At 43.4% G+C, this 27,393-nt stretch overlaps 1 protein-coding gene across 2 annotated transcripts in view; it reads right to left on the bottom strand.

The window, feature by feature from the left end:
* The window catches only part of LOC115099305 (potassium voltage-gated channel subfamily D member 2), a 131,997-nt gene that overhangs the window by 21,169 nt on the left and 83,435 nt on the right, over positions 1-27,393 (bottom strand). For both annotated transcript variants that reach the window (XM_029616873.1, XM_029616872.1), the window contains exon 2: positions 23,457-23,534. In XM_029616873.1, the coding sequence (XP_029472733.1) occupies positions 23,531-23,534 (4 nt within the window). In that variant the 3' untranslated portion in view covers positions 23,457-23,530. The remainder of the gene's footprint in view (positions 1-23,456; positions 23,535-27,393) is intronic.

The following is a 27,393-nucleotide window of genomic DNA, read 5'->3' on the forward strand; positions in this document are numbered from 1 at the left end:
GGGTCGGGTGGGTTTTTATTTTTAGCGGCACGGGCCTCCCTAAAAAAGAGGGTCGGGAGGGTGGGGGAGGCTAAGGGGGGTCGATTTAAAGGGTCGGGTGGGTTTTTTTTTTATCGGCCATCGGCGCCATTTTAATTAGTGGCAGCCAAAATGGCACCGATGGCCCGAGAGCGGGAGATCGCGCCGGGACACCCCCCCCCCCCCCCCCACTGGACCATCAGGTAATTTAACATTTTGGAGGGGTTCGGGAGGGTGGGGGAGGGTAAGGAATTGGTTTTAAAGGGTTGGGGTGGGTTTAGGGGTTGTTTTGGTGTGCCGGTTTTCCCACCCTCCCCTAAATAATTCCCGTGCCCTATTTAACGATACAATACAAATGCCCCTGACGATAAATCGGGGGCATTTGTATTGTATCGTGCACTCTAACGATTTAGGACGATTTTAAAATTATCTGACGATAATTTTAATCGTTCAAAAACTATTCACATCCCTATTAAGCATGATGAGCAGTGGCATAGTCATGAGTGGGCCTGGATGGGCCATGTCCCACACACTTTGGGCTCAGGCCCACCCAATCAGCATTGCCTGGCAGCCCAAAAAGAGAGGCCCTGTCATAGGGCTGCAGCAGACAGGCATGTACATCTAGAGGAATGGCAGCTGAGAGGAGGAAGAGACCTGCGAGGCCACTCCACTGGTGGCCGAGAAGAGAAAGAGGCACGCGAGGTCACCAGTGCACCCCATCCCACCAGCGGCCGAGAAGAGGAGTAGGACCAGGAAGCCGGCAGTCGAAAAAGAAAAAAAACCCTTACTTGAAGGCGCCCATTCTCCTGCTCCTCCACATATCCCATCCCTGCAGCATTCAAACATGAGTGGCCAGTAAGTGCTCTATGCTGATCTTGTGCATCACGAGATCAGCATTGAGGATGTGCTTGCCCGGAGTTTTGAATACTGCGGACAGACACATCAGGAGCAGCAGCAGAAGAGGCTCTCCCTTTTGCTCCCAAAAGTGACCCTGCCTGTGTGTATGTGGATGGTAGCCTGCCTGGGTGTGTGTGTGAATGGAAGCCTGCCTGGGCAGGGATATGTTTGTGTGTGTGTATGAATGGTATCCTGCTTGTGTGTGTGTGTGTGTGTGTGTGTGTGTGTGTGTGAATGGAAGCCTGCCTGGCAGGGGTATACTTGTGTGTGTCTATGAATGGTATCCTGCTTGTGTGTGTGTGTATGTGTGTGTGTGTGTGTGTGTGTGTGTGTGTGTGTGAGAACGGTAGCCTGCCTATAGGTGGAGGGTGTGGGTGTGTGAATGGGAGCCTGCCTGGGAGCAGGGGTGTGTGTGATTGGTAGCCTGCCTGCCTGGGTGAATGCATATGTGTGTGTGCATTTATGGTAGCCTTCCTGGGGGGTGAGAATGATAGCCTGTCTCTGTGTGTGTGAATGGAAGCCTGCCTGGGCAGGAGTGTGTTTGCATGTGTGTGTGTGAATAGAAGCCTGCCTGGGCAGGGGTGTGTTTGCATGTGTGTGTGAATGGAAGCCTGCCTGGGCAGGGGTTTGTTTGCATGTGTGTGTGAATGGTATACTGCCTGGGGGTGTGTGTTTGTATATATGTTTGTCTATAAATGGTAGTCTGTCTAGGAGTGTGTGTGAGAATGGTAGCCTGCCTGTGTATGTGTGTGTGTGTGTGAGAGAGAATGGTAACCTGCCTATGGGTGGGGGGTATTGGTGTGTGAATGGGAGCTGCCTGGGAGTGGGGGTGTGTGTGACTGGTAGCCTGCCTGGAGGGGGGGGGGTTGTGAGAATGATAACCTGCCTGGGTGTGTGAATGGTAGCCTGCCTGGGGGTATGTGTGTGATTGAATGTAGCCTGTCTGGGAGTGTATGGGGGTGTATGAATGGAAGCCTGTCTGTGCGTGTGAATATATGTGTGTGAACGAGAGCCTGCCTGGGTGTGTGTGTGTGCGTCTGTGAATAGTAGCCTACCTGAAGGTGGGGGTGTTTTGTAGCCTGTGTGTGTGTGTGTGTATGTATGTGCATGTGAAGGGTAGCCCTCCTGGATATATGGGTGAACAGTAACCTGCCTATGTGTGTGAATGGGAGCCTGCCTAGGGGCTGGGGGGGATGTGAATGGAGTCTGCCTCTGTGTGTGTGTGTGTGTGTGTGTGTGTGTGTGTGTGTGTGAATGGGAGCCGGCTTGGGTATGTGGGATTGGAAGCCTGCATGAGAGTGAGAGCCTGAGTGTGTGTACATATGTATGGAAGTGGGAGGAGCCTGCATGTAAGAGCCTGTGTGTTTGTGTGAGAGAGAGCATGTAAGAGTGAGAGCCTGTATCTGTCTATAGGGGGGAATGGGAGCCTGCGTGTGAGAGACAGCATGTGAAAGTGACATCCTTTATGTGGTGTTTGTGGGAATAGGAGTATATGTGTAAGAGCATATGAGAATGAGAGCCTGTATGTGTGTGTTGTGGGAGTGGAAGCCTGTATGTATGTGAGAGAGAGCATGGAAGAGTAGAATCTTGTGTGACAGAAAGGGTGTGTATATGAGAGAAAATATGAGAGAGTGTGTGTGTGTATGATGGAGGAAAGAATGTAAATAAGAGGAGAGAGAAGTAATAAACATACAGAATAAAGAAGACCTTGAAAAATGAATAAAGAAAAGACAGACAAGGGGAAAAAAAGATGCTGGGAACAATTGATTAGAAAAGTAAGATCAGACAAATTAAAAAATATATTTTGCTTTTCAGCAATTAGAATATGCTATCTTTGGGAATGTGCATTTCTTATATATTTGTCTTTTGCTTTTTCTTTAGTATTCCAGTGTTCAAAGAGTTTGGTTTCATAGGCTTTCTACTTCAGTTTTGTCTGCATGTTTGTTTCTAATTTGTAGTACCTTATTCTGTTTTAGGTAAGGGTTTGTCTGTGTTGCACATGTGTGACAGAGATGCAGTATTTTGGCTAGCGTCTAGTTTCTCTGTAGGGATTTGTAGCAGTACAGATTGTTCTATTTGCCGCTAGGTAGTGTATTAGTGTTCTAGAGCCTGGTGTAATGTTTGCCTTACTGCCTTTTCATAGATAAGGTTGATGCTGTTTGAGTCCTGAGAGTTACTGCTGTTATGGTAAGGTAAGGTTCTAGGTATTTATTTATTTTATTTTGCAGAGGTGTGTGTTACTTCACAAAATGTTTGGCAGAGAAGGGAATTTGTTTTGCTATCACTAAGGTGACACTGGAACATTTTTTTTTGAGGGGGGGGGGGGGCATATCCTAGTTCTGTTCTGCACCGGTTGTAAATCTTTTTATGATGATTATTATGATTATTGCTACTTTATTGTACTTTTATGCATTTTTGGAAAGAGGATTCATAAAAGAATATATTGATATTTGTTTTATTACGTAATTGGATCTGATGTTTCTGTTAAGTGTTCTTTGTTTACTTTTTACATATGACCACACCTCAAGTTCCACGACCGCCCACACCTCTTCAAGGCCCGATTACACCTCATCTGGACAACCCACTTACAACCCACTTGTAGTGAAAGCCACCTCATCTGGACAACTCACTTACAACACACCTGTAGGGAAAGCCTCCCGCGTGGATGCACTAATTCTTTAGTTCATGCATTACTGATATCTAAACACATAAACATTGGTCACTGTTCAGCTCATCATTTATTTTTAGTTATCTCCACATGAATCCACGTTATTTGACAGCCCACCTGTTTGATTGTTCCACTTGTGGATGCATTAATTCTTTAGCCCATGCATTACTCATAACCAGGCCCATAAACATTGGTCCCTGATACCTGTATATCCCAAATTAACACATCATTTATTCTTAGTTATTCTCTACATGTTTTCACGTATCATAACGAGTTACTGTTGTCTTTACATATATATTTTATACTATTCTATTTATTATTTATTTTATTTCAAGTTAGTTATTTACACCATTATCTATTTTATTACATGTTATTTACTATATAGATTCTCGTCATTTGATGAGTCACTGTTGTTTATTTAATATTTATTCTCATGTTCTGAAACTCCGTTTATTGTAACGCCTCACCGCGATTGTTTTTGTTTTATGTAAACCGACCTGATTTGATATTTGTATCGAGAACGTCGGTATATAAAAGTGCTAAATAAATAAATAAATAAATAAATATAAAATAAATGCATACAAATTAATAAGGCATTTTTAATGTTGGCAAGTGCTTGAAGTTAGAGAATTAAAATATTTCAAAATGTCACTCATGCATGATAGCTGTTGCAGACTACTCAGAAATCCATTGTAGGGTGCATGCTAAAGCATTATTTATCGATACGAGTACAACTAGTAGGGCCTACACCTATATGTCTACTGCCCATCCATGTTAACCTTGGGCCCCCCCAAAAAAAAAATTCAGTTCTAGCTTTGCCACTGTTGATGAAACAAGGGAAAAGCCATTTTATGTCAAGGGACCTGAATTATGGAATCAACTACTACAAGAAATAAAAGAGAAGCCTCAATTATAAGATTGAGGAAGAAGGTCAAGAGTTTTCTTTTTCTACAAGCATTTGACTAGAGATTGTAGTCATTTTTTGAGTTTTAGCAGAGTCATAAAAGATGAGGCTTGTTAGCAGTTTTCAAGATTTTATGTGTAATGGTTTTATGTTGACTTTTATGTTTTATATTTTATGAGCCAGTGTTTATTTTATATTTTATATGTAATTATTGTGAATGTGCTATTGTGAACCACTTAGGAAATCTGATAAGTGGTATAGAAATTTATAAGTAAGTAATCTCAATTATCCATCATTAACGTCTACCATATTCCAGGATTTAGAAAAGTGGGAGGGACATAACCTATCATGCTTGGGCAGAATAGCTTCAGTAAAAATGAATATTTTACCCAGACAATGTTATTTATTTCAGACTCTGCCAGTTCGTGTTCAAATAATATGCACAAACTTTGGCAGTGGCGTATTTTTAATTAGTTATAGAGTTGGAGACCTCCCAGGGTGGCACGCAACTTAAGGGAAGGATTGGAGATACCAAATATTACTTGGTATAATGTGGCTTCACAGCTATGTGCAACAGTGGATTGGCATAAAAGAGGGGAGACGAAGCAATGGGTGTGCTTGGAACAATCTTTGTTAGGCCATATGCTTTTATCTGCCTTGCTCTGGCAACCCAAGAAAACTTGGAGACCCTTTGGAGTTATATCTCCTACTACAAACAATACTTTGAACATCTGGTCTCATTGGTGTAATAGGATAATGGGCCATAGAGAATTTTTTTTCAGCACATCACTTTTTCATAACACAGCATTTACTCTGGGCTTGCCTTTAAATGCCTTTTGTAATTGGAAGGAGCATGGGGTGGTACATCTGGAGTATATTTGGGGGAGAAGGGGATATACTAAGCTTTGGATCACTAGCGAATAAATTTAATTTACCTATTGAACAATTTTTCACTTATGCTCAAATCTGACATTTTTTGGGTACCGTGAAGATAAAGGAGAGCTTATCTCTGGGGAAATCCTATTTAGAATATGTATGTTGTAATGTAGATAGAACAAGGGGATTATCTTGAAGTTGTATGCTCTATTAAATCAAGAGCTGCAGGAATCTTATTCACATATTAAGGTGTGGGAGAGGGACTTGGGGACTGCTCTTTCAGAGGAGAAGTGGGACCTTTCATTTTTATACACAGGAAAATGCTCCAGCTCTGCCATCCTTATAGAAAATGATATGATGACTGACCCCAAGACAGGCGTGGGAGCTGATTTGGTTTAATTTGTACCCTCTTCAGAGGACGTTGAGGACCCACATGTCCAAGGTTATACTGAGCCAGAGGTTTACGCAAAACCCCAGCCTTTCCCCAATCAGAAGGTTCTCTGGCATGGGTACTAGATCCTGGCCATGCTCTTTGCGATGCAGTCAAAACTTCATCCCAAGTGATGACTGGGTTGCCATCTGAGACTTAGGCACTTTCTGCTGCCTTGGACGAGAATGAGAAGCCTGCTGTGACTGAGACTGAGAGGGCAGATGGGAATGCCTCCTCAAGCAGAAGTAGTATCTCCTCTGTCCTGGCCTTGGGTAACTTCTGGATGAGGAGGCCAGGTCTGGAGAGCTGCTAGAGCATTGCACAATGATCACAAATCTGTGCCAACACATTCTTGACTGAAGAGATTCTCTCCAGTACATGGCAAGTCAGCAAGCCTTTCCTGCACATCCAGACTGTTGCGTCCGACGGTCTCAGATGGCTTCGACCTCGGTGCCTCACCTTTCTTCCTTCTCTCTCCTCAAGCCTTGGGAAGATGGCTGCTGCCGTGTCTTCATGCCGCTCTCTCTGGCGTCCCTGGAACGACAACGGCGACGGTGTTCGCCATGTTTCTCCTGAGGGCCTCCTAGGATGTGCGCATGCACGCCACCCACATCTTTATCCATGTCATGGCGGGAACCTCAGGGGCGTCCCCTCCGAGTGACATCACGCCATCCGGGTATTTAGCCTGCCCTTCGTTTGCTAACAAACTTAGTTAGCAAGGATCACGATAGGATTGGATTGCCTCCGGTCTAAGCTGCTCTGCTGCTTCCCAGCTGCCGCAGGAAGCTCTCTCTGCCCTTCGGGGTATTTCTTCTCTAACCTGGGTACCCGCGCCTCGGGGGCCCTTATGCTTTCTTTCAGGTACCTATCTGGGATACCGGATACTCGCTCCTCGAGGGTCTGCTCTCCCTACCTTGGTGCCTACAGTTCAACTACTTCTGCCTGCCAGGATTTTCATCAATACAGCTATCTACTTCAGTGAGTAACTAACATTGTCAGTCTGTCTCATCTTCAGCTTCAGCGCTGGGAGTCTGCATCCGGGACTTCCTCTACTATCCTGCGCCTCCTACCATCTACATGAACGTGGGACTGGTCTCCTCTCCTGAGGACCCCTGGACTAATTCACTGCTGCCGCTCCCTGGGCAGTACCACCAAGCTGTATAATAAATACAAATTCTCTGTGTCTGCGTGTATAGAGTGTAGCCTAGTACTGCGGTTCCTCACAGGGCTCCTCCCCGTGGGAGTGGCCATCACCGCAGTACCCAAGAATCCACTCCAACACCTCAAAACCATAACACAGACATAGATCCAAGGCCCACAAACAGAAAAGTCTGTACACCCCGATCCCTATGGGATCTAGTTGCCACTTCAGAAAAATAGGTTGAATGGACCCCGTGTTTTTCACACTCGAGCCCCTTGATCACCAATGACTGGAGGGTTTCCTGATGCTTCTGAGGAACCTACTCAGCTACATCCTGCACCTGCTTAGGACATTCCAAAAGTACTGGCTCATGAAGAGCTTGTAGGCTGCTATGCAAGCAATAAGCATAGCACCCTGAAAAACCTCTCCCCCAATATTATCCATAGCCTTAGAACAGGGGTGACCAACTCCAGTCCTCAAGAGCCACAAACAAGTCTGGTTTTCAGAATATCTACAATGACTATCCATGAGATAGATATGCATGCACTGCCTCCATTGTATTCAAATCTATCTCATGCATATTCATTATGGATTTCCTGAAAACATGACCTGTTTGAGCCTCTTGAGTAATGGAGTTGGCCACCCCTGCATTAGAATCTATCCCCAAAGGCACAGAGACCTCTTGGCCTATTTGAGATCTGATTTGATGACCACAAACTGGTGTGGCAGATGACGCTTGTTGAATCCAGGAATCTTCTGAATGAAGTACACCACATCCACCTTCTTATTTATTTAAAATATTTTTTACCTGCCTTGCCATAGTTCAGGGTGAGGTACAATAAAACATCTATAATTAAAAACAAAACAAAAGCAGTAAACAAATACAAATCTCAGCAAGTTACAGATGACAACAAAGGAGGTCAGTCATCTGAATGGTATGCCTTCTGGAACAGATAGGTTTTTAGAGCTTTTCTGAAGAGTTTCACATTTGACAGGAGCCACTGTGAGGGTTTTCTCCAAAATCCTCAATAGTACCTCCATCATGATCTCATGAACTATGACTGCCACGATTTCCTTAGGAGGCTTCATGACTGTGGGAAGTCCAGCATCTTATTTCTAGACTCTTCCTCCATCTGCAAAGTAAATAACATGGACTCACCCATTTCCCGTACAAAGACTATGAAGAAGAGATCCTCCAGAAGGGACTTCTGGTGGAGAAGAAAGGATGGAGGTGAGACTCATGGACATCAACTTCTCAGAGACATTCCCAGAGTCATAACCATTACTCCAAGGATAATGAGAGCCTGGCTCACTGAATTTTGCAGGAAAAGGGAATCTGTCCTCAGTCAGGGGAACAAGGACTATGCAACAGGCCAACTGGGCCTGGGCCCTAAGAGCTCTTGATGTCCCAGGTTAGCTTCCTCCCCCAAGAAACTAGAAATCAACAACAGGCAGGCCCTGATCCTGATGACCTTCTGAGCACAGATAGTGGGACAGGCACCGGTGTCGATGCTGTACCGGCGAGCACTTGCTAGCTCAATTCTCTTGATGCCTGAGCATCCAGGCCTTGCATTGCCATTTCCATGGCAATGCAAGACCTAATCTGTTTCTCCAGTTCCTCTTTGAAGATCACTGATGCCAATGCCAACATCAACTCAGAGGCAGAAGGAGTGTTCAGATCCTCTTCAGGACTGAGATGAGAATCTATGGCTGACACCAGGACTGGTGGAGATTATCATGAATCCCCAGTTAATTCAGAGGATTAGCTCTCCTCAGCAATGGAACACTTAGAATGGTTCTTAGCTGACGCCAAACCATCCCCCCTCTTGGCATTGAGCACTCCAGAGCAGGGTCAAGATTTATGTGCTTAAGTCAACATTTAAAAAAAGATGAACATGGTGCTTGTCAGCTTGTTATCCACGTAACTTTACTGCTGGTCCTTATGAGGAGCAAGTCTGGAGATCTTGAGTTTTAGAGTGTTTAGCACAGCGTGAGGGTTCGGGGTCAAGTGGAGGGCTTCAGGATGAAGAACCAGAGAGGTCTTGAAGACCTTGGTATGAACTGGGTAAACTGGTGGACTACTTGAAAAACCTGTTTTTTCCCTCATGCGAGCAGGTTCAAAATCAGCCTGCATATGCGTGTAAAAACCAAAATATGTGCGGGAGGGTTATTTTAAATGATATGTGCGTACTTGCGAACATAATTTAAAACTGTAGCATCTGTTCGCTCACATGCCAATATGCACATTTATGGGCACATGTGCATTCCTTTTAAAATTATCCTGTGTTTTTATTTAAAAAAATTTAAAAACAAAAAAACCCCAAGCACAAAGACATTAAGTGGTTAATATATATAAAATATATCTCTTTATTGAAGAGCAGGCTGGATGGAGATATTTTAAGACTGGTGATTAAATAGGCATATGTTTCTACTGTGTATAATCGCAAAGAAGCATTAATACATTTCTGAAGTCTTATTCCTCCCATTTTAAGTTCTTCCTATCTGCACAAGCATTTGCTACCTCACTGAAAGTGGAGATTTCTTTTCGGTAATAGTTCAATAGGTTCTTCACTTTTCTGCTGCTATTTGATACAACAATGTATAGACCAGCGCTTCTCAACCAGTGTGTTGCCAAACACTGGCAGGTGTGTCGCGTCTCCCAGTGTCCCACTGCCCAGTTGTACTTTCCTTCTCCCTTTTTCCAGCCCCCATGGGCCAATTGGAAGCCTCCTTTCTTCCTACCCCCACTGCCCAATGGTGGCGAAGAGGAAAAACTGGCACCGACCAAGCAAGACCTCCACGGGAGTCCATCTCCGTGGCGGCGAAGAGAAAAACCCGACCCCGATGAAGCAAGGCCGCACAGGAGCTCATCCCCGTGGCAGCAAAGAGGAAACCCGACCCCAACCGAGGCCACTAAGGGAGCCCATCCCGTGATGGCGAAAGAAGAAGGCCCGCCGGAGTAAAGCTGCAGCGGAACTGGAGCCCATCCCTGTGGTGAAGGAAGAAGAGGTTTTGGTGAGAGCTTGTGTTTGAGGGTGTGAATGGGTGCCTGGGTAAGAGATGGTGTGTGTGGGTGTGAATGAGTGCCTGGGTGAGAGCTACTGTCTGAGGATGTGAATGGGTGCCTAAGTGAGAGTCTGTGGGTGTGAATGGATGCCTGGGTGAGAGCTTGTGTCTGTGGGTGCCAGGGTGAGAGTTGGTGTGAATGGGTGCTTGGGTGAGGGCTTGTGTGCATGGGTGCGAGAGCATTTATTTATTTATTTATTTTATTTAAAGGCTTTTATATACCGGAGTTCATGCACTTGTGCATACCACTTCGGTTTACACAGAACAAGGAACAGAAAATTACATCAAACAGATTGAACAATTAAACAAATATACAATTACATCCAACAATTGGGTATAAATAACATGGCTAACTTAGTAGGAACTTAGAGTTTGAGGTAAAGGAGAGAAATAGTACCAAGTGGTAACAGAACAATGTTAATGGCTAAATAATAAATATAAATAGTAAATACAAATTCTTATAATAAATACAGGTGTTTACAGATTACAGTCTTCATGAAAAGTTTACGTCTACAGAATAGGGTTAAGTAAATAAGAACTGGCGGTTATTTCTATAGGAGTGAAGACTTCAAAAACTGAGGTTACATCTGGATTAAGAGGTATTGGTGTAGCATGCTCAAATATTTAATGATTTGGAATTGTGAGACCAAGGATAAAATTAGGAGTTGTTTGATATGATTATAAAAGCGAGAAAGATTCAAGTTCTGGGATGTGGTTCTGAGCTAGACCTTTAAGTGTAGGCTTTTGTAAAGAGCCAGGTCTTGAGTTTCTTTTTGAATGTTCGAGTACACGTTTCGAGGCGAATGTCCGTGGGGAGGGCATTCCAATGAAGGGGGCTGGCAGTCGAGAATGCACGTTTCTTGAGTGAGGACTTGGCTGAAGGTACGTGTAAGGTGCCTAAGTATCTGTTTCTGATTGGTCTTGAAGACTCGTGTAGGCGAAGTGGAAGGCTTAGATCTAGCGACGTTTGTGAATGGATGTTCTTGTGTGTTATAGTTAGCACTTTGAAAATGATTCTGGATCTGATGGGGAGCCAGTGTAAGTGTTTTAGTATGGGTGTTATGTGTTCACTTCTGCTGGTGTTAGTAAGAATCCTTGCGGCGGAGTTCTGCAACATTTGTAGAGGTTTTGTGGTTATGGTTGGAAGGTCTATAAGCAGAGAGTTGCAGTAATCGATCTTGGAAAATAGTATTGTTTGGAGGACTGTTCTGAAGTCCTGAAAATGCAGGAGAGGTTTCAGTTTTTTCAGAATATGTAGTTTATAATAGCATTCTTTCGTTGTGTTCTTGACAAATTCTTTGAGGTTCAGCCTTTTGTCTAAGGTGACCCCCAGGTCTCTTACTTGAGTGGAATTGATCATTGGTGATGAGGTTAGGTTGTTGGTAGGCTGAAGGTTCTCATCTGGAGTGATAAGCAAAAGTTCTGTTTTTGACGTATTAAGTACTAGGTTAAGGCTAGATAGGAGTGAGTTTATGGACTGTAGACAATTGTTCCAGAAGTTGATGGTGCTGGAGATGGAGTCAGTGATTGGTAGCAGAATCTGAACATCGTCTGCATATATGAAGTGTGTGACCTTAAGACTTGAGAGTAGATGACATAGGGGGAGAAGATAGATGTTAAAGAGGGTGGGGGAGAGAGAGGATCCTTGGGGAACTCCGAAAGAGGATTTGACCGGGAGGGAGTCCTTGTTGCTGATTCTGACCTTGAAAGTTCTATTGTGTAGGAAGGATCTGAACCATTCCAGGGCTGATCCTCAGATGCCTATGTCTGAGAGCCGGTCAATCAGGATAGAGTGTTTTACGGTATCAAACGCAGCTGATAGGTCGAGGAGAATCAGGAGGTATGGGGTCTTTTTCTCCAGACCTACGAGGACTCTGTCAGTTAGAGAGGTTAGGAGGGATTCCGTACTAAGGGATTTGCGGAATCCGAATTGGGCTGTTGTGAGTATTTTATGCTCTTCTAGGTATTCAGATAACTGTTTGTTGACTATCCTCTCCATAAGTTTGGCTACAAATGGAAGGTTAGCTATGGGGCGAAAATTAGCTGGGTCTGTAGGGTCCAAGTTGGGTTTTTTGAGGAGAGGTTTGAGGGTGGCTAGTTTCAGGATGTCTGGTACTAGTCCTTGGGTTAGCGAGCTATTAATTATCTCTGCTAAGGGCTTCGCTATGATGTTCGGGATGGTGAGTAGGAGTTTAGAAGGGATGGAATCTGTCGGGTGAGTGGAGGGTTTCATCTTTTTGAGAGTCATTTCGATTTCAAGTGAGGAGATAGGTTCGAATGAATCAAGGTTTATGTTCTGGTTGCGTGAAGGAGTGATGATAGAAGGAGGTACTGTGTTACTGGTTGCCAGAGGGGCCATTAGCTTGAGAATTTTGTTTTCAAAAAATTGAGCAAGCTCTGTGCATCTTGATTGTGCTTGATCATCTGGGATAGTTGGTGAGGTGGGTTTTGTGAGCTCTGAGACATATGTGAACAGTGCTTTGGGATCAAAGGAAAAATTGTGAATTTTGTGGGCATTTGTGTGTGACTGAGAGCTTGTATATAAGAGAGCATGAGTGTGATTGAGAGAGAGACTGGTCAGGGAGGTGATGTGTTTCTGTGTGAGAGAGAGAGAGAGACTAGTCAGGGAGGTGATGTGTTTCTGTGTGAGAGAGAGACTGGTCAGGAAGATGAGAGAGAGACTGGTCAGGAAGATGAGAGAGAGAGAGTGTGTGTGTGTGAGTGAGTGTGAGTGTGTGTGTGTGACTGGTTGTGGGCGCTAAGGAAGAGGACTGTGATGATAGAGCTTCAGCAGCCCTTGCTGCTTCTGGTGAGTGCTATTGGCCTGGAAGGGAAAGGAGTAAGAGAGTTGCTGAAGAAGGTAAGTAAAGGTGTCTTTTTTAATTTATTTTTCTTGATTGACTGCCATTTTAATTATTGGATATTATGCAATGTCTGCTGTTTTGAAATATTTTATTGATATTTGGACATTTTTTAATAATTTTTATTAGTTTTTAATTGTTGGATATTATTCTGTTCAGCAGCTGTTTTGTAACATTTTTAGTATAGCTTTACAATTATGCGGGGCTCTATAGCAGCTTGGCTTATTCTGTTTTCCCAATAGGAAATGTATTAGTATTTAGGGCCTGGTTTAATAGTTGTGTTTCTTAGATAGGGTTGTTTGAGTGTGTTCCATAATACAGGTGTAACTTTGTGCGGTTTAGTTTGTGTGCATTATTGCAAATCCTGAGAGTCTGTTAGGTGCTATATTTCTCTTTCCATTTCTCCAGGTTTGCACTGCATGCAGAGTGGCTTTTTTGGTTTTCCATTCCAGTTTCTGTCTCCATATTTATAATTTGTGATTTTTCTGTACTTGGTAAAGGCCAGTTCTGGGTATGTGACCGAGGTGAGGTATTTTACTAGCGTGTAGGCATTTGTATCAATCTTATTTGTTGTGTTTTCTCAATAGGATATGCATTAGTGGTAAATTACTGTCTTTTCATAAGGAAGACTATTGTGCCTGGTAGTAAAGGGAGTTTGTTTTGCTTTTACTGAGATGTCATCAGAACCAGAATATCTTTTTTGTATGACGAGTTGTACAGGGTGATGCCCTAGATCTGCTCTGCACTCATTGCTGGGGGTTGAGGGGATTCCTGTGGATGCAGAGTGCATGTTTACATTTAGTCCCATGATGGTCACATGTTCAGTGTGTCACGCATGTGAGTACCATCTGTCAGGTGTGGTCCCGGCCAAAAAAAGGTTGAGAATCACTGGTATAGACCATTCTTTCACAGAACAAAGATGATTAGTGATTGAATAGGTAGGCGCATTTTGGCATGGAGGGAATAGGGAGGTAGTTCTTAACGACTTATACTCTGAACACAGTACAACCATTAGGCTTGAATATGGAAGTGGACTGGTATTCATTAATTTCACTGAAAGAAAGCTGCAATTCCAAAATGTGTATATTCTAATTACCCTATCTTAACAAGTCAGCCTATCATTACAAACTACGTGGATTGCAATGATTGGCGTGTGAACTATAAATAACGCATGTGTCTGTTCGATTGGCTTCACAGAAACACTGTGGGCAAACCGAGGGTCCCTCTGATGCAAAGAATGTGCAGTTTTGAAACATGGGACTATGTCAGGGAATTGTTATAAAGCCAAGTTGGAACTTTTTTTTGTGCAAGTTTATTAAAAAATTAAAAAAAATATATAATTTTACAAACAGCACTGCTATAATATGGACCAATAATTGTAAATTGTATGTAACTATGAACAGAGTCAGCTTTCAAGTATGCTGTAATCATTAGTGTTTCTCTAAAGATATTGACAGTGTGAGATAATAGTAAAAGGAGTACTTTGCTTAAAAATACCATATTGGAAGCCCAGACCACATATATTCCATGCATTCAAAAAAGGAAGAAAGAAAGCCATATGAATGCCAGCATGGTTAAAAGGTAAAATGAAAGAGGCAATTATAGCCAAAAGAACACCTTTTAAAAATGGAAAGAGGATCAAAATGAAGAAAATAGGAAAAATCACAAACACTGGCAAGTTAGATGTAAAACATTGATAGGGCAGGAAAAAAAATAAAAAGACATTGAAAATAAGCTTGCCATTAATGCAAAAACTCATAATGAAGTTTTTTTCAGCACCGGGGAAATGGAAGAAACTATTCTAAGGAACAATCTTAATGAATACATATTACATAAACAATTGTAGTTTAATGGAACAAAGACAATATAAATTTCCCCAGGGGAAATTTTGCCTCACTAATTTGCTACATTTTTTTTTTGAAGGGGTTAATGAACAGGTTGATAATGGTGACCCAGTAGATAGCAAATGTTGCTTACCTGATGTAACAGGTGTTCTCACAGGACAGCAGGATGTTAGTCCTCACAAATGGGTGACATCGAGGATGGAGCCCACCATGGAAAAACTTCTGTCAAAGTTTAACAGAACTTTGACTGGCCCCTACTGGGCATGCCCAGCAAGGCACTGACCCTGCAGCCAGCAGGGGTCTCCCCTCAGTCTGATTTTCAAAGCTACAGGCAGTGCCTAAAAAGTAAAAAGAAAACGAACCCAACACCGCGGGGTGGCGGGCGGGTTTCGTGAGGACTAACATCCTGCTGTCCTGTGAGAACACCTGTTACATCAGGTAAGCAACATTTGCTTTCTCACAGGACAAGCAGGATGGTTGTCCTCACAAATGGGTGAGTACCGAGCTGAGGATGTCCTGACTTGCACCAAATGCACCCAACGGTGTGCAAGAGGCACAACAACTGGGGTGGAATTTGGGAAAGGGCATCCGCACCCTACCGGGCAGGTGGAAGGGTGTTGGTACATCAGGTTGGAAAAAGGTTACGCAAGACAGATTGGCCGAAGATGGAGTCCTGTCTTCCAGCTTTGTCCAAACAATAATGGGCTGCAAATGTATGGAGGGAACTCCAGGTTGCAGCTTTGCAGATCTCCGGAAGCGGCACTGATCGAAGGTGTGCCACTGACGTCGCCATGGCCCTCACAGAGTGTGCTTTAACACGGTCTTGAAAAGGGATGCCAGCTTGCTCATAGCAGAAAGCAATGCAGTCCGCCAACCAGGAGGAAAGAGCCTGCTTACCCACAGGTTGTCCTAGCTTGTTAGGATGGAAAGAGACGAATAATTGAGTGCTCTTCCTGTGAGAAACTGTACTGTCTAGGTAAAAAGCTAGAGCCCGCTTACAGTCTAGGGTATGCAGGGTCTGTTCTCCAGAGTTGGAGTGGGGCCTGGGAAAAAAGATAGGTAGTATGATGGATTGATTAATATGAAACTCCGAAACTACCTTAGGTAAAAATTTAGGGTGAGTGCGAAGTACCGCCCGGTCCTGCAGGAGCTTAGTGTAAGGCGGATAGGTAACTAGGGCCTGTAATTCACTAACCCTGCGAGCTGAAGTAACAGCCAAAAGGAATAACACTTTCCAAGTGAGATATTTCAAGTCACAGGAGTGCAGAGGTTCGAAAGGTGGTTTCATTAGACGACCAAGAACCAGGTTAAGGTCCCAGGATGGGGCCGGAGGACGCAAGGGTGGCTTCAGATGGAGCAAGCCCTTAAGAAAGCGCGTTACCAGGGGTTGTACTGAAATAGGACTACCCCCAATTCCTTTATGGAAGGCGGCTACCGCACTGACATGCATTCTTATAGAAGAGGTTTTAAGACCTGATTCAGAGAGATGCCATAAATAGTCCAAGAATTTCGAGATTGGTCAGGAAAGGGGATCAAGGGACTAAGAAGTGCACCATGATGTATACCTTTTCCATTTGTATGAGTAAGATCTTCTTGTGGAAGGCTTTCGTGAAGCTATTAGGACATGAGAAACGGAATCTGAAAGGTTAAATGGTTGAAGGACTAACCTTTCAACATCCATGCCGTCAGGGACAAGGCTTGGAGGTTGGGATGGAGGAGGCATCCGTCGTTTTGAGTGAGCAGATGCGGGTCCATTCCCAGAGGAATGTGCCTGCGGATGGAGAGATCCTGGAGTATTGGAAACCATACTTGGCGTGGCCAGTAAGGTGCTATCAGGATCATGGTTCCTCCGTCCTGGCGTAGTTTCACGAGAGTCTTTGACACAAGAGGAAGTGGAGGGAATGCATAGAGCAGACCGGTTGTCCACTTGAGGGAGAACGCATCCCTCGGCCGAGAGTGCTGGCTCCGAATGAGAGAGCAGTAATTGTCCACTTTGTGGTTCTGAGGGGACGCAAAGAGGTCTATGCGGGGAAAACCCCACTTTCGAAACAGAGAGGTCGCTACGAGAGGGTTGAGTGACCACTCGTGTGGTTGGAAGACATGGCTCAGCTGGTCTGCCAATACATTGTCTACTCCCGGCAGGTAAGTGGCCCTGAGGTACATAGAGTGGGAGAGGGCTTCCGCCCAAATCTGCGCAGCTTCCTGACACAGAAGGAAGGATCCTGTGCCTCCCTGCTTGTTTATGTACCACATGGCCACTTGGTTGTCCGTCTGGATTAAGATTATCTGATGGAATAGATGATCTTTGAAAGTTCGGAGCGCATAGCGGATTGCTCGAAGTTCCAGGAAATTTATCTGGTGTTCGGCTTCCTGTTTTGACCATAACCCTTGGGTTTGGAAGTCGTCTACATGGGCTCCCCAACCGATGTGAGAAGCGTCGGTGGTTAGGATTACTTGCGGATCCGGTGGGAGAAAAGGTAAGCCCTGAAGGAGGTTGACCTGAGTCGTCCACCAGGTTAAAGACAGGCGCATCGCTTGTGTAACAGTGACTATGGAGGACAGAGGCTGAAAAGCTTGAATCCATTGGTGTCGTAGAGTCCATTGTGTTACTCTCATGGCTAGTCGGGTCATGGAAGTGACTTGGACCGAGGATGCCATGTGACCTAGGAGAATGAGGAATTGGCGAGCCGTGGCAGTGTTTTGAGACTGGAGCTGGCGAGCTAGGGAGATTAGGGTGTGAACCCTCTGATGAGGAAGGTAAGCCTTTGCCTGTAAGGTGTCCAAGTCTGCCCCAATGAAGGATAAGGTTTGAGATGGGACTAAGCAAGATTTCTCGTAATTAACAAGAAACCCTAAGGAAAGGAGTGTTTGAATTGTCAATGTTAGGGAGGACTGGGCAATCTGTTGGGTGGAGGCCCTGATTAGCCAATCGTCCAGGTAGGGGTAGACGTGGACACCTTCCTTCCGTAGGAATGCTGCTACCACTACGAGACATTTGGTAAAGACTTGTGGAGCAGATGCCAGACCGAAAGGCAATACCCGGTATTGATAATGGTCGCGGCCTACCAGAAAGCGCAGATACTTGCGATGGGATCTTGCGATCGCAATGTGAGTATAAGCGTCCTTGAGGTCGAGAGAACACAGCCAATCCCCCCTTTGTAGCAGAGGGAGCAGCGCGCCAAGGGTTACCATTTTGAACTTCTCTTTTTGAAGGTATTTGTTGAGGGCTCGAAGGTCCAAAATGGGACGTAGTCCTCCTGATTTCTTTGGTATTAGGAAGTATCTGGAATAGAATCCCTTCCCTCGTTGAGAGGGAGGGATGGGTTCTATAGCATTTGATTGCAGAAGAAGAGATACTTCCTGTTGTAATTGAGCCAAATGGGTGGTTAGACTCCACGCTTGAAGAGGCGGGGAGTCTGTCGGAAGAGTTATGAAGTTGAGGTGGTAACCCTGTGCGATAATTGCTAGTACCCACTGATCTGAGGTGATCTGCAACCAAGCTTGTAAAAAATGGTACAGTCGACCTCCTACAGGGATGTCTGGAAGAGGGGTTTGGCATGTGCTCCCTACAGGGGAGTCAAAGGCCAGCCGCAGGCCCAGGAGGAGGGGCTACAGTAGGCCTTTGTTTCCTAGGCTGACGTGGCTGAGGTCTGGTAGAGGATCGAGCTGGACGAGGCCTGGCCGATGGAGGATAGTAACGACGTGGCCGAAAGAACGACTTTTTAGAGTCCTTCTTAAGTGGTTGTTTGGAGGAAACCTCAGACGGAACAGAGGAAAGCTGTTTCAACGTCTCGTGGTGATCTTTTAATTCAGCTACAATTTGCTGAATTTGTTCTCCAAACAAATTGTCCCCTAAGCAGGGTAAATCCGCTAAACGATCCTGGACCTCTGGGCGAAGGTTGGATGACTTTAACCAGGCCCAACGTCTGGCCGAGATGGCAGTAGCTGAAACTTTTGTGGAAGCATCGAAGATATCGTAAGCCGTTCTGATCTCGTGCTTCCCCGCCTCAAACCCTTTGTTAAGAAGGGCTTGAAGCTGTGGCTGGTACTGGTCCGGTAATGTGTCAGCGTAATCTTGCATCTGTTTAAGGATGGCTCTGTTATATTGAGTCATGTAAAGTTGATATGAAGCTATGCGAGAAATCAACATAGCTCCATGGTACACTTTCCGTCCCACACTATCCAGGAATTTATTGTCCTTGACAGGTGGAGTGGAAGAGTGTGGCTTTAGACGCTTGGCCTTTCTTTGAGCGGACTCAACCACAACAGAGCGATGATCCAGTTGAGGCTTTTGAAAGCCTGGTGCTGACTGGACGAGGTATGTGGAGTCAGCTTTCTTGTTAACTGGTGACACAGATGAAGGAGATTCCCAGTTTTTCTTTAAGAGATCCAGAAACACCTGGTGAATGGGGATGGAAGCGATGATTTTTGGAGCATCCAAAAATTGGAGCAGTTCCATCATCTGGTGTCTGTCATCGGTCTCAGATTGCAGCTGAAAAGGTACAATGTCTGACATCTCCTTTACAAAATTAATAAAGGAGAGATCCTCTGGAGGAGATCTTTTTCTACTCTCTGTAGGAGAAGGTGGTGATGGTAAATCTGTGTCAGAAGATGTATCATCACCCCAGGTATCGTAGGGATCACTTGGGGGTTGAAGCCCTGACGGACCTGGCTGAGGATCCGAAGGCATCGAAGGAAACCTTGAAGGAACCGGTGCTGCAAGTGGTACTGGGAATGGCATCGAGGGCTTCGGTGCTGCCGATGGAATCGGTGCCGGTCTTGGAATCGATGGAGCCGAAGGATAAATCGGTGGAGATATACGAGAAGGCACCGATGGGACCACCCCGGAAGGGGGAATCAGGAACGGTGTTTCTCCTGCCGATGAGAATCCTGTCGGAGACGGTGGCGCTGTCGGTGCTACTGGAATCATCGATGGAAGGGCATGTACAAGTGCCTCCATGCGGTGTAGTAGCGGTGCTAGCGCCTCCACCAGAGGCTCAGTGGACGGTTCCCTCCTCGGTGGCGGAGTCAGTGCCGGAGTCGGTGCCGGAGGCAGTGCCGGAATCGGTGCCGGAGACGGTGCCGGTGGAGGTTGGAACCTTTGCATCGCTTTCTCGATGGCCTCCTGGACCAGCCGGTCCAGTTCTGCCCGGAGACCAGGGGTAACAATACCCGGCTCGACGGGAGAGGGAGGCTGAGGCAGAGCCGGAGGGACCACCGTAACCGGTGGGATCATGGCTCCCACACCCCGAGAGGGTGAGGGTTTCCTCGATGCCTGCGAACGAGACGTGGACGGTGCCAAGTCTGATCGAGGCCTCTTAGTCGGTGGCTCGGCTTGTTCAGAGGTCGATGACTGTGGATCCTCGACAGGCCGAGACTTGTGCCGTCGATGGCGATGCTTGTCCTTTCGGTCTCCTCGCCCATCCGGGGAGGGGACAGGAGTCGACGGCCGAGAAGTCATCGATGGTGGACGGTCACCGGAGGGTTGACGATGGTGGTGCAACTTCGACGGTGCCGGTTCCGATGACGTCGATGCTATCGATGGCGTTGGGGTGGGTGCATGGAAGAGGAGCCCCATCTTCTCCATCCTGGCTTTGCGACCCTTAGGTGTCATTAAGGCACATTTGGTGCAAGTCAGGACATCATGCTCACTACCCAAACACAAAACACAAACCCTATGGGGGTCTGTGATTGACATAGTCCGGGTACAGTCCGGACAACGATGGAACCCCGTCGCCATGGCCTAGGGCCAAATTTAGCCGCGGGATCGGTAAGTGCCAACAGGCCTTGAGGGCCAAAATCGACGGCAGTCGATGAAAAACGGCAAAAAACTTACCGGAGTCCGCGAAGGTGACAAAAATTTGTCGAAGGGAGACCCCTGAGGGGCAAATTTTTCTTCGGAAAGAAAAACCGAATTCCTGTCAGGAACGTGGTAAGAAGAGCTCCTTTCACCGCGTGGCAACTGCTGCGCGGAAAAAAGAAGACTGAGGGGAGACCCCTGCTGGCTGCAGGGTCAGTGCCTTGCTGGGCATGCCCAGTAGGGGCCAGTCAAAGTTCTGTTAAACTTTGACAGAAGTTTTTCCGTGGTGGGCTCCATCCTCGATGTCACCCATTTGTGAGGACAACCATCCTGCTTGTCCTGTGAGAAATAGTGTATCGGTTATACACTTTCTGAAAATCCAAATGCCCTCATTAGAGACACCTGAGAAAATTAAAATGTCATGGGATAGAAGTCTATTGTGGACTGTAAATTGGTTAAGAGATAGAAAACAAAGCAAAGGGTTAAATGGTCAGTTTTCTCAATAGAGGAAGGTAATTAGCAGAATGCCACAGGAATCTGTACTGGAAGTGGTAATATTTAATATATTTATGAATGATCTGGTAAAGGAAACAAGTGATGGTTTTCAAATTTGCAGATGATACAAAATTGTAGGAGGACCTTAGAAGTCTGGGCATCCAAATGGCAGATGAAATTTAATGTGGACAAGAGAAAGTGATGAACAAATAATCCAAACTATAGTTATCAATATTAGGTTCACTATTGGAGTCACTACCCAGGAAAAGGATCTAGGCATCGTTGAGGATAATATGTTGGAATCCTCAGCTCAATGTGTGGAGGCTGTCAAAAAAGCAAACAATGGCCTGGATTTATCAAAATGTGGTATCGCATGTGATAGCATAAGGGGTGTGGTTTATGCAAATGTTCATTTTATTGCAATTTGTGCTAATTACCTATGTGAAGAGCTAAGTTGGTGCAAATTGTGATAACATTATCAGACATTGTGATAGGAGCCAGACCTGTTGTATTTCCCACATATAACCACTGAGGGGACCATGTTTAGTAGTTGTAAGCACCTGGAGAGCCTCCAACCACCACTGGGGGGAGAGAGAGAGTGAGTGATTGAGTGAGCCTGGCCATAATGTCAACTCCCTAGATAGGTATTTGTATCCCTATGGTAGGCCCACCTAGTAACTCGAGGTGAGGGTTAGGTTTCAGTGTAGGGCGTTAGGGGCCCCTTTGACATTCAATGTTAGATGTATGAACAGAACAGTGGTCTCTTGTGAACATTTGATGACCTTCGGAGTGAGGAAACTCACTCCAAGTTGAGATTTGTACAATGTTCTCTCAACCTAGCTTGATGGACTCTCTACCTGGGTAACATTAAGCTAGATGGAGAGAACATTTGATATAATGAAGATTTGATTCAGAACTTTGGTTCATTTAGCCATTCCCAGAATCCTTAGCAGGCTGCTTCACACTGACACTGCTGGGATACAGTGAACTTCTGACTGACCTCAGATTCAAGACTTTGGAAAAGATCTGAGAAACCTGTAGGCTCTGCAAAGCCTATAATTAAAGGCCAGGAGGTCATCAATGGTAATATCTAAACCATAATACAAGCTTGGTTCTCACAGAAACCATAATACAAGCTTGGTTCTCACAGATTCCTATCTCATTGAAAGAAGCAGGTGAACTGAAGATTGCAGGTGAACTGGAGATTCCCGGAGGTCAAGACTAATTAAAGGCTTGGAACCAACAACAAAACACAAACATATCTATTTACAAAATACAGAAGATCAGAAGGAAACAGAATACTTCAAAGTAATGCTAAGACAAAGGAACTTTTCAAGGTGGGAGGAAGTTGTTTTTCAGGTTAGAAGAGGTCAGGGTATGACACTGTAATATTGTGTAAAGGATTCTCCTACAAGCATTTTCTAGGTATGGTTTGAAAGTATAAAATAACAGCTTTCACAAGATATTGGAAGACACAGTGTTGCTATGCCCATCTTGAAGGATGGCTCCTGTGCTTCCAAAGATATGAAATATTAAATTTATATTTGTTCTAACTAAAATTCTGAGTCATATCTTTGTTTGAAAACAGTGCTGACAAGCGTCTTATGAAAATCTAATATTTAGACACATTGTACAAATTTCATCTTGGATTGAGTTTCCTCACTCCGAGGGTCATCAAATGTTCACAAGAGACCACTGTTCTGTTCGTACATCTAACATTGAATGTCAAAGGGGCCCCTAACCCCCTACACTGATACCTAACCCTCACCTCGAGTTACTAGGTGGGCCTACGCATGTGGTAAGGGGCTATCGCATGCGTTAATGGGGCTTTTCGCATGATTTAAGCCCTTAACGCATGCGAAAAAGCCTTAGCACATTTTGATAAATGACCCCCAATATTAGGAATTATTAGGAAGGGAATAAAAGGGAGAATATCCCTGTACTGTTCCATGGTGCAACCACATCTAGAGTACTCTGTGCAATTCGGATTGCTGCATCTCAAAAAAGTAACAGAGAAGAGCGACCAAAATGATAAAGGGGATGAAACGGCACCCTTATGAGGAAAGGTTAAAGAGGTTAGGACTGTTCAGCTTGGAGAAGAGACAGCTGAGTAGACATATGATATAGGTCTATAAAATCATGTATGCACAATTTTGTTACTAATGCTAATGACCTTGGAGCTTATTAGCATCAGTAGCAAAACTGCACACAAAGCAGCTGCTATCCCACAGAAAATATCGAAGGTTATTACATCAGCCTCTATATGTATGTTGGGGGAGAATTATTTTAATTTACTATTTTGAATTAAACAGCAGTTCAACATACCTTGAAAACAATTGGTGTAAGCTTAACTGCTGTGTTAGACATATAAAATCACTAAGCACAGTAATGCTAAATATTGTACTGAAACTTTACTGCAGATTTTATCTGATATGTAAATGAACCATGATTCCCACCTTCCTGGTGACTCTGACATCTTATTGTTTCAGTAAGTGATGTAATCATTGACTGGACTCAGCAGAATATGAAATTAGCTGAGAACAGAAAAACATAACATTAGACAGATGCTTGAACTTGTTAAGTTTTATAAAAGATATTAACTAATAACCCATCTTAACAGTAATCAAAATATTGTTACAAGTATAATATTTCTGAATAATTTGTTGAACAATGAATAAAATATCTTCAAGATAAAATCAATCCTAGCTGAAAGTTTGGCTTTTATTATGCCAAGTTCCTGTGTAAGCCAAGAAAATGTGCAGAAGAGCATATCTATACTATCCCCAACCAACTCCTTGAAGTCTTAATAAGAGCTATGTTAGACCCTCAAATCTTTTCATTGCTCCAAGTTTTTGTTTGATATACAGTATTTACTATATATATTGTACAATATACAGTATCAATATCTTTCCAGTTTTCTGTCATTTCCTGAGACTCATGTCTTCAATCATAAAAACACATTTTCACATAATTTTACATGTAATTACCAGATAATGAGCTCTCAGAAATACTTACTTTTTCATACATAATCCTTACTCGAATTTAAATATCTTCTCTCATGTTCCTAGTTTTGCTATTAACTGACTAGAAAAGTAGCTATTTTATGTTCAAATAATTTGTTATATGCAAGGCTGTAGTACAAACTGTTCTCTTACCAAAGTAGTTTAAATACAAAATAAATAAAAAAAAAATACAGTGTCCTTCCTTCCTGAACATCAATCTGTAAATCAGTTTTCATCCTGGTAAACACAATAAATCATAGTTACAACATAATCCATCTAAGTTTGGGGTATATTATTTAGTTACTATGACAATGCAAATGTTTTCACACTGAAGTTTTAATGCATTTATATTTAAGTATTTAGGGAAAAGAGCAAAAGTGAGAGGAGGGAATATACAATAGCTGTTCAACAGACACAGGTTTTATTCCTACATATCACATGTGGGTAAAGAGTTGAATAATTCATGCTAAGTAAACTCTCAAATTATTTATGGAAAGCCTGCTCACAAATTAACCATGAAATAATACTCTCTCTCTTCATACACATATGGGGATATGTATGTATAGATAATAAAAAATTATGATGTTTCGTAAGTAGGGTTACCAGATGACTCCACTGTACTTAGTATAGGCTGAACTAGTTTTGGTTTCCTCCAGTTGCACTGTATGTTTGAAAGTGTACTTTTTTTTTTTTTTTTTTACAGGAATCAGTACTACATCTCTATACATACCAAGGGGAAACATCAAGATAGGCCTATGGTCTAATATATAATTAACTATTGCTAGTATTAATTTTAGTCAGTATCAGTTTTAGTCACTAGTTGAAACTACCCCAGTATATCATAAATGCTGTCCTGGTTTTGTTTGCCTTAAACAGTCACACACTTATACCGCAGCAACCATGAAGAACCATGATCTGTTTTAAGTCACAATAGTAGAGGTGGAAAGCCAAACCAACAATTCAAATAGGAGCAGGGAAAGATTTGGCATAGACTTAAATCGTCCAAAATGTTTTGGCCTGTTCATGTGTTAGATTCATATTCATGTGCAATTGACTTTTTCAAATAGTTGTAACCAAGATTTGGTCCCTCCTGACGCAATTTCTCGAAACATGGTCCATGTTGGGCAATGTAAATTCTGTTGAAAAGAATTGTCTGTGATTTTATGAATGCAGTTAAATCTAACACATGAACAGCACAAAATGTTTTGGACAATTTAAGTCTATGCACATCTTTCCTGTGCTCCTGTTTTACAGTAAGTCACACGAGGCAGCCATAGTCTGCTCATCCTGACCCCTAACCTTACTAACAGCCTTCTTGTCTCTCCCATCTACCTCTCACCCCTTCACATGCCAAATATTGCTCAGACAATGATGTGTAGAGTAATAAGGATCTAGTTTTATTACAAAACATACCCTAATTTATAAAATACTGCAGTTAAATATAAACATGAGGTACATAACCTGAGAGGACAAAAACCAATGCATTTGTACTCTCCTGTCTACTGAATTACTAGATTTATAGAACTAGACCACTACTGTCATAACACTGAGGGAGCACTACTCATTTGTTGAATGCTGTCTCATATTGACTAGTCAATCTGGGCCAATATGCCACTCAAAGTGCTGTGCTGGGTATGGTCTATCTTCACCATCTGGCTGCAAGAGGCTACCCACCTGTACTCTTAACAGTGTTTCTCATTATACTTTATTAGGGGATTCGCATTCAGCACAAGGTTTCAAGAAGCCCCCCTAATTTGCTTCACAGGCACAGTCATACTGAAAGCAGCTTATAAACTCATTGAATGCCCCAGCTTAAAAAAATGCACATTCACCTTTTAGTCTGAACCATTAAGACACTGTATTTTACTATATAAAAGGGAGAAGTGGGCTTCTGCCAGCTGCCTATTTAAAAATATTTCTTGTCTGCATTTAATGAAAATTCAAGCTAAGCAGATCACAAGAGTAACATACAGCAAAAAAATAAACATAAAATAAATACAATAAAAAATTTCAATTAATGCTTCCTTAAACAATAGAGTCTTTAGCTGTCTTCTGAAAACTTTTAAATCAGTCAACATCCACAATTCGACTGGTTAATCAATCCAGAGTTTAGGACCAATTGCGAAAAAAGAGCAATTTCTTGTTGTCTGCAGTCGAATTTGCCCCTTAAAAGGGATCACTAAAAGCTGTTGATTAGCGGACAGTAATGATTGACTAGGTAAATAAAATGTAAATAATTTTGTAAGAGAAGCCTTTAAAAACCAGAATCAACACTTTAAATTTCACCTGATATAAAATCGGCAACCAATGAATCTGACACAGTTCGGGGGGGGGGGGGTAATATGCTCACGGGGAGAACCTTTTGTAACTAAATGCACTGCTGAGTTTTGCAACGAATGCAGAACTCGCAGGTGATTTTGGGGTAACTAACATACAATGAATCCACCGTTGACAGAATGAAAGCTTGGACAACTGCTCTAAAGTCTCCCACATCCAAGAGGGAACTTAAATGATGTAGGAAATGAAGCTTAAAATAACCAGTGGAAAGAATACTACACAATTGGATCTTAACGTCCAGAGTAGAGTCAAAAATAATTAGCTTAAATGTTCCAATTGCTCCGCCCCCCCCCCCCTTAAACACACACAAACATTTTAGTTTGTGGCTTTTACACACAGACCAAATGGGAGATCGCCCAAGGTGGGGGGAAACAGCAGCAGAATGGAACCATAATTTGCCCACTTCCCTTAAGATGGAAGCTCCTTCTTAACGAGGCAGATTCAGTCTGCTCGTCCCCCCTCCCCAGGCCTTCTTGAGTTATGAGAGATGTTCTGTTTCTGAGAACTGTTTCCATATTTATTTTAGTAACATGCCCTCTGTGCTTCAAAAAAATGTAGCATTTGATGTTTAGTGATGATATCTTTATAAGCATGATACAAATGTGTGAAATATATTCTGTGCTTTCACTGAATTGGTCATGTACATTCTACAAAAACTAAATGCAAATCTTTCTTTCTTGCATGCTGTATTTAGTGAGACTGAATTTTCTCTGTGGGCAAGCAAGACATAATCAATTACACAAGTAGGGTGATGACTCCCGATGGTGCCAAGAAAGAAAAAAAAAACTGTTACAGTTCTGAAAGTTTGACAATGCACTGAGTTTGCTGTACAGCCATCATAGAGTGTGAGTTCTCCTCAGTCATTTTATTTCCACCCAAGCAAAAGAATGTAATTCTGCTCTATCTTCAAGCTGCTCATTTTGTCTGTTTCTTTTATTGTTAGTTCTTTCGTTATTAGCTTTATTTTTTATCATTTGCACTTTTTTGCAACTCTCCAAAAAATAAATATATTTTTCAAAATTGAGTTTGATTTGGCACAATCTCATTTTGCCAA

The sequence above is a fragment of the Rhinatrema bivittatum genome, chromosome 9, assembly GCF_901001135.1.
Source record: "Rhinatrema bivittatum chromosome 9, aRhiBiv1.1, whole genome shotgun sequence".
Lineage (NCBI taxonomy): Eukaryota > Metazoa > Chordata > Amphibia > Gymnophiona > Rhinatrematidae > Rhinatrema > Rhinatrema bivittatum.